Here is an 8207-nt window from a genome sequence, read left to right as displayed (position 1 = left end):
ATCTCCTTCCACTGAGGAATCGCTGGCCTTCTGTAGGAGTAGGTCAGCCCAACAACAAAAGAATCTGGGACTTTTCGAGAATGTACTTGATGAAATCTCAGTTTTTAATGATGCAAACGGTCTTGTCGCTTAAGTCTTAATACCAGATTTTGATGTTGAAATAGTGATAGACTGCTGGAGGCATTCAGAGGAGCCTCGGATGTTGTAACATTAATGTGCTCTGTGGTGACATAGTAATATTTGGCTGAAGTCTTTTCTCATAACTAGCAAGGTTACTACTTAAATGTTGAGTATGCTCTTCAGTGTTGTTTTTAGTTTGTTACCATAAATAATTTGAACCGTTAGCCTGTATTACTTTAAAATGATTATTTGGATTTTAAAAATTGACCTAAATAGCACTATAGATGGTCTTTGTGATACCCTACTTATTTCTCCTGGTGGGAAACTTCTCCTGGAAGTGAATAGTAGAATGGATCATATTTTTTAAAATCTATTGATACTCTGGTAGCCTGGAAAAGAGACACCAGTCGCAAGTTTAATATCTAACCAGTATCCACAGGAGAATATATAGATGAATTCATTATTTCTTGAACCTTCACAAATATATATATTCTTTCCCTTTTCATTTTTCATTGTCTTGTGTGTCCCTGCTACTGTACATGTTTTATAAAACCTGGTAGTCTGAAAGCAACATGTGAATTAAATAAGCTCAGCAGAAAACTATTCCTTTGCCTGCAGCCGTTATGGTACTAGAGAGATACGTATTTTTTGACATTAGAATGTGGAAGTGTGGGAAAACAGCAGTTCTTTTGGTATCTGATGAACTAGAGACCTGTTTGATCTTGGCTAACTTGTCCATTTCCTTTCTAGTCTGGGGGCCCACCCAAGAAAGGCAAACCAGCTGCAGCTGCAGGTATGGGAGGTGCTGGGGCTAAAGGCAAGAAGGGTCCCGAGACTAAAGAAATATTTGAATCGGAGCTCTCGGTGAGTATTCTGCTATTCTCTGAAATAAGAAGTCCTCTGTATAAGTAGCTTTGGTTAATCAGTTCTTCCCCTACTACAGAATTTGAAGTTGGGGGTTTTTTGTTAGGACAAGGGAAAGCAATACATTTCAATAAATTGAATTAGTAACTGGTAAAATGGATGTTCGATATATTCTGTAAATACACCTGTTCTTCAGGCTGTTGTTGGTACCGGGCCATATAAGACAGTAAACAACAAATCATGCTAATATAATAGGATATATCATGTTGTCCCTGAACTAGGAACAGATGAAAAAAGTAACGATATGAGTACTTTATATGTAATTTAGGATGCATGATGTGCTGAAGGTGTCTGGTATTAAAAGCCTGAGAATACAGTATTCTGGAGTTTACATTGAAATCTGAAGTGGAATACAGTAATAAGTAAATGAACTAATGCAAGTTTATTCCGTGCTGTTCATATTAAGCTACACTTCAAGAAAATCATTGAATTCTGCATGTTAATTTAGCATCTACCTATGTTGTTGGTAGGGAACCAGGGAAACTAGGCTATCTGTAGGTCAAACAGTAACAAAAAGCTATTAAAGCTTTGCTAGATATATCTGCAAGTTTTCTGGACTATCAGTTATCTTTAGAGTGTCGCTTAGAATGAATACTTTCCATTATGTATCCAGTTTATATTGCTAGTTATACAGTGGAAAATGAGTATACACTTCCTGAAGGTGATACAGACACCAGTGAAACAACGAAAGTTTTGATCATTTTTCATATACTAAATAACTTTTAATTCTTCATTTTGCTAAAGTGGATGCAGAAGATATGTCTTTTCCCATCCACCTTCATCAACCACCGATTCATTGCTGTGAATGTTTATTCAGACTTCATACAAAATTATCTTACAAATTTTAGGCTACCTCTGCTTGAGGTAACCTAAGTAGATAGTGGCTACTCAGGATTATTTTTGACTGTCTGCACAACTTACCATATTTTTCAGGGATTACTTTTCTGTTGCAGTACAATTTAGCAGCTTCCTAAATTCATAAGGCCCCTAAACTATAATCCATACAAAGTCCTTCAACCGGCAACAGCAAACTTTTTGTATTTTGTAAATGCACCACAGTGCAAGGGTCGTTCCAGTATGTTACCTGTCTTTAAGGCTGCTTCCCCACTCCAAAGCGATGCAGTGGGGTGTTAACCTTGTTCTGATCTGTCTGCAGATAGAAGTATGTGAAGAGAAAGCTGCTGCTGTCCTTCCAGCTTCTTGTATCCAGCAGTTGGACAGTGGTAACTGGAAAGAGAGGCTTGCCTGCATGGAGGAGTTTCAGAAGGTGAGTTTGTAGTAGTTGATTAAAGAGAAAGAAAGCAATAATTTCTTCAGCTTTTTAAGCCTGATAACTCTTTTAAAAGACATACCAGTAGTAGTGATATGTCAGCACTTCAGATGGATTAAACAATACTTGCAAAAAAACAAGTGGCTTACATGGTTTAAATTTGGCTCTTATTCCATAATAATAGTGGAGTAAGTCTTTTAGTTTAATGTAGATAGTTATGCTTTCGTCAAAAATATTTGTATGTGGGTTGAGGGTGCATAGAGTTTTTTCTAAAACACTAAATAATTCTAAAGCTGAGTCTAAAACGTAACTGGGTTTAAACAAAAAGTTTTGCAACGACTGGGCAAAACCAGTTGCAAGTAAGTCCCTGCTGATTGCATGTTAGGCAGCAATTGATTATACGAATAAAATTTCAGTTGGCAAATAGTTGATGTTTGAAGCCTTATACAATACCAGCAGTCTTCAGAGCTGGTGGCGAGTGCTTCATGTACTCAAAAATAAAAAAAGCATCATGTGTGTTACTCAAATGTGAGGCCTGGGCTTTCTTCCTATGGTATCCGTCATAAGACCTTTGAGAGTTCACATTCAAAAAGGCCTCAGCTGTAGATGTACAAATAGTTTATACCGCTACACCATTACAGTTGTGATTGAGTTTTAATGTTTTAGTGGAAAAGGTGACTAACAAATTATGAAACGGTGACTGGCTGCACTAAAATGCTGCTGCAGAAGCCAGCTTTACTTAAATGTAAAGATGTTACAGTTTCAGTGGAATGGGTAAGCCTAACAGCAACTAAAACCAGTAATTTAGTTTACATTCAGGCTTAATCTCTGCTGTGTAGTCAGCATTCCAATGCGAAAGGAGCACAGTATAGTTCATCTTTTTTTTTTAAAAAAAGAAAAAAAAAAAAAAAGGCAGCTTGGGCGGGGTATTTTTGTTGTGGTTTGTTTTGGTGTTGGTTTTTTTTGGGTTTGGTTTTTTTTTTGGTTTTTTTTAAGTTAAGTGTTAAATTCCCAGGGCTGGAACGGGCAATAGTGGTTGTAAGGACACTTGTTAAAGAACATATGAAGTGTAGCAATGTGAATGCTGTAGTTTAAATGTTGGCTCAGGACCTGTAAAATGGGCTCCTTGTAAAAGTGGGTCTTGTAGTAAGGCTCTTCAGGTAAACTCTTATGCTGAGAATTTCTGCAACTTAGTTCAGTATTTACAGGACAGTTGAGGTAACTTCTGTTTGTGTTTTGGGTTTTGTATCACTTGTGACCCACTGGTTAACTTAATATTTATTCTTTAGGCTGTTGAGCTTATGGAGAGAAGTGAAATGCCTTGCCAAGCTCTAGTAAGAATGCTGGCCAAGAAACCTGGTTGGAAGGAAACAAATTTTCAGGTAATATATTGTCCTTCAGTAACTAACAGTCCATTTTTGTTACTTAATGTAAGCTGTGTTTCCAACTAAAAGGCTGTATATATGTCATTGATGACAGTCCTAGCACCATGACCACAGTTGTATCTGTAGTCAATGAGAATATAAACTCTGCAATTAGATTTTATTTCTGCTGACAGTTGAGACTTAGAGGCAACATTTGAAGATATCTACATGTATATGTATGTGTATACATGTGTGCAGATATGTGTATGTATGTGTGTATATATAAGTTTTAAAAGTAGATAGTGGCCGCCCAGTATTATTGAATGTGTATGTATATATACATATAGATACAAAAATATGTATTTGTGTGTATACACAGAATTTGTGTGTATAATCACACAAAACCATATATATGCAAGTGTGTGTATATATACACATATCCCATATACAGATATATACCATATATATACATGTGTATATATAAAATATGTATTTGTGTACACAAACACTTTTATATTCAAATGTATATATACATTTGTGTGTGTATACGTATTCTATGTGTTTACCCACAAATACATATATTTATTTTTTTATATATAGAATAAAAAATTTGGTCTAAAATACATGAAGACATGAGTAACTTCCTTGCTGTTATATATATGTTCCAGGTGATGCAGATGAAACTGCATATAGTTGCCTTGATTGCACAGAAAGGAAACTTCTCCAAAACTTCAGCACAGGTTGTGTTGGATGGTCTTGTAGACAAGGTTGGTGATGTGAAATGTGGGAGTAATGCAAAAGAAGCCATGACAGCAATAGCAGAGGCGTGTCAGTTGCCATGGACTGCTGAGCAGGTGAGTGAGCAGCAAAGGTATTCTTCCAGTAAATAAAATCAGAAATATTATGTCGCGTGTTCTTTCAGTCTGAGGAGTAAATCCTAAATCTTTCGTTTTTCTCCGTTGCCTGAAAGTGATTTGTTTGCTCTCAAGATACCTCCTAAGGCAGAAGTTAAATACAAGTTCCTTCAAAAGAGGAAATAACAAGTAGTAAGTCAGTATTTTGCTGAAATACTCCCAAAGCAGGTACACATCCATAATAAAGGTATTTCTGGCTGCCTTTAAGTACTTCAGGAACTTCTGGTTCACTTCAGTTGCGATCGTATTCTGCTACAATGACACAACAAATTTTTCTCCTATGTTACCCCAGCTGTTTCTGTTTACTTGCAATGCCCTGTGTTTTTTGCTGGTGTCTTCACTCCTTTATTACAGTGCTTTGTCACCTGGTTTGCCAGTGAAAATTTACTCTTAACTCTCTTCTGTTCCAGGTTGTGGCTATGGCTTTCTCTCAAAAGAATCCTAAAAACCAGTCAGAAACTTTGAACTGGCTTTCAAATGCAATTAAAGAGTTTGGCTTTTCTGGGTATGTTTTTTAAGTAAATTGCTAAGTGAAACTTGAATGAAAGTGTTTCTAATCTAGGACTAAGAATCTGTTGTTCTCTGTCAAATTGGTCTGAAGAGGGTGGCTGCAAGTGCATCTGAACTCTTACTCCTTAAACTCTGATGCTAGTTCTGTCAGGTTCTCTTCTAGCTCTAAATGTGTAAATGAAAGTATCTGACATCACTAATAGGATAGGATACTATTACACTACTAGATGCTTTTTTCATCACTCTGCCTTCTCTGAAGAACATTTTTCTTAAACGTTGTATACTATAGGAGTGGGCTGGGCAAAGAGCTGTGGTATTGCATGTCTGTTATTCCCATTCTACTTGGATATACCTGCACCCAGGTGGATCATTGTATTTTATAGTTTAAAAAACCAAAACTTGACAGCCTACAGAAGAGTACATACCAGCATGCTTATTGCTCTCCTTGGGAGAGATTTTGAGGCTGTTAACAGGATGAAGTTTTAGCCAACAAAATAGCCATTATGGCATCTGGTGCTGTGAGGGTAAGAAATGGATTCTCCATCAGAACCAGGGATAGCATTCCTTAATTTTTAATCACCAGTCTCTTAACTGAATGTGGTCAAGCATATATAATACAGTTTACTCCTGAGAACAAAATTTCTAAGCAGTGAAGACTTCAAATATTAACTTATTTGACTACTTGGGCAGTTACTATGCCTGTCCAAGTTGTTTCACAGCTATTAAATGGATAGTAACATTGATTAAGTCTGGAAAATAAACTCTCTTCTTCAGTAAATTCCTCAAAAAGTGTGTATTTCCAGCAGGGTAATCTATGTGTAGATGTGATACTAGAACAGCAGTGTTTGAAGCTGTGCAAAGGAAGTTTCTGTGATTGCCTGTTTTCTCGTCTGTTGAATTCAGTGGTGGTATAGAAGATTCAGTAATCTAAACCTTCCTTTCTTTCTATTGTAAATTTCTTTTTGAACTTTGTGCCTTTTTCTGGAAGATCCTGAGACATTCTAACAAAAAAAAAACAACCCTCACTTTTATTATCTAGCCATGTTTCAGGTGCTTAAAATGATTCTGGACTCATCCCTTAGGATTTCAGTCCTAGCAATCATGTGGGTGATGTAGTTTAAGAAACTTTCCAGCTATAATAATAGCAGTCTTCGATATAAATTATCTTATGCTTACTGTATTGATTCTCATAGTAGGCTATTCCCCAAACTGATCTCTTTCAGTAGTTATTTAAATAGCTACCATCTACTCTGTACCTGTGATATTATTTTATAACTGCAAATATCTTCTGCTTGTAAGTCAGTTGTATGAATCTCAGCGCATTTTTTTTTCTTTAGCATATTGTGATGATTTTGTTTCTTGTTGGTGCTTCCTGTGTTGTGTTTTACTTATGGGGGATACCTTCTTCCCACAGACTGAATGTCAAAGCTTTCATCAGTAACGTGAAGACAGCTCTTGCTGCAACTAACCCAGTGAGTAAATTTAGAATTTTAATCCTGAATTATTATCAATCCTTAATTTGAAGACTGAGTGCTTTTATCCTCTTTCTGGCAGGCTGTAAGGACTTCTGCCATTACCTTGCTGGGAGTCATGTATCTTTATGTGGGACCTCCTTTGCGAATGTTTTTTGAGGATGAGAAGCCAGCCCTTCTCTCCCAGATAGATGCAGAATTTGAAAAGGTATGAAGTGTAGCTCTCTTACTATCAAGTATCATTAAAACTACTTGGAAACTTCAGTAGCTGGAATCTCTAGTAAAACCTGTGTTTTTGTAAGTGAACCAGATTTTTAAAGACAGCTCACCAAAGTAACTGCAAACTCATTATGTCTAACTATGTCAATAGTTACTTTTTTCATGATAAACTTCAAATGTTTCTGGGTTTTTTTGAATAGCATCATGTTTTAGAAGTCTGTCGCCCTGAGACAGCACATTCATATCATGTAAGTGTTTTTATTTTTAATGTCAAATGAAAAACCGTAAAAATAGCTGTTTCTGATTTTTGTGTTGCAGATGCAAGGGCAGACAGCACCAGTCCCAACTCGTGGCATTTCCAGGCACAGTGGGGGAGGTGGGGATGATGGTGAGGAAGAGGAACAAGAGGATGTTGGGAATGATGTTGTGGATCTCTTGCCAAGAACAGATATTGGGTAGGTTTGGATTCTACAACCTGAAGACATACTTCCACTGCAATTCAAAACTTTGTGTTTATAAACACTTTCTAAGCAGAAATCTATGGTGTTAAAGCACTCATACACTAAAAGACACATAACTAAGAAAATGGGCTTTTTACCTTTTTTTTGTCTTACAGTGATAAGATCACAGCTGAACTAGTGTCTAAGATTGGGGACAAAAACTGGAAGATCAGAAAGGAAGGTCTAGATGAAGTGACAAGCATAATAAATGATGCTAAGTTCATACAGCCAAACATAGGAGAACTTCCAGCTGCTTTGAAGAGTCGTCTCAATGACTCCAATAAAATCTTGGTATGTTATTCAAAATCCTGTTTCAGCTGTTTCCAGCTTAGAACAAACTATGATTTCTGAACCTTGCTTATTACTCAGTCTGTTACAATGTCATGAAATCAACAGTTGGAAAACAGTGAACTGTATTGCTAGATCATATATTTGCCTATTTTTATAAACACTTGCCTTTGTCTTTGCTTTGTATTAAAAAAAAAAAGCCTTCAAAAAAGGGAAAATCTACCTCTATTCTGAATGTAATGTAAGCAAAAAAAAAAAAAAACCCCAAACAAACAAAAAAAAAACCCCCAAAAATGAAGTTTGAATAATTGCTCTGCTTGTGACAAAAGTGAAGTGTCCCTTGTTTGAAAATATTTTTAATTGAACTTTAATTTACTCAGAATATAGAAATAATTTTTATCTCTGTATGATGAATTTGAAGTCTGGAATAGATATCATTGAGCAGACATTCTAAAATAAAAGCCTAGGTGTACAGCAGTGTTACTTTTCCCCGTGTGACTTGGAGTTTTGCACACATGGTTGTAACAGTATTTTATTCAAAGCCTTTTTGTTTATGTGCAGGTGCAACAAACACTGAGCATTCTTCAGCAACTAGCAACAGCAATGGGCCCCAATATCAAACAGCA

At 36.3% G+C, this 8207-nt stretch overlaps 1 protein-coding gene across 1 annotated transcript in view; it reads left to right on the top strand.

Moving 5' to 3' along the window:
- CKAP5 (cytoskeleton associated protein 5) overlaps positions 1 to 8207 on the top strand; it is a gene marked incomplete at its 5' end in the record, with an annotated part of 37052 nt that overhangs the window by 6976 nt on the left and 21869 nt on the right. Inside the window, 10 exons of the mRNA XM_009573666.1 lie at positions 871 to 984; positions 2201 to 2311; positions 3604 to 3696; positions 4347 to 4532; positions 5003 to 5097; positions 6517 to 6574; positions 6657 to 6782; positions 7112 to 7248; positions 7410 to 7584; positions 8143 to 8207. The exon at positions 8143 to 8207 is cut by the window's right edge and continues 43 nt beyond it. Coding sequence (XP_009571961.1) covers positions 871 to 984; positions 2201 to 2311; positions 3604 to 3696; positions 4347 to 4532; positions 5003 to 5097; positions 6517 to 6574; positions 6657 to 6782; positions 7112 to 7248; positions 7410 to 7584; positions 8143 to 8207 — 1160 coding nt within the window. The remainder of the gene's footprint in view (positions 1 to 870; positions 985 to 2200; positions 2312 to 3603; positions 3697 to 4346; positions 4533 to 5002; positions 5098 to 6516; positions 6575 to 6656; positions 6783 to 7111; positions 7249 to 7409; positions 7585 to 8142) is intronic.

The sequence above is a fragment of the Fulmarus glacialis genome, unplaced genomic scaffold (assembly GCF_000690835.1).
Source record: "Fulmarus glacialis isolate BGI_N327 unplaced genomic scaffold, ASM69083v1 scaffold5730, whole genome shotgun sequence".
Lineage (NCBI taxonomy): Eukaryota > Metazoa > Chordata > Aves > Procellariiformes > Procellariidae > Fulmarus > Fulmarus glacialis.
The sequence above is the reverse complement of the archived record's forward strand: the minus strand, read 5'-3'. Positions and strand labels throughout refer to the sequence as shown.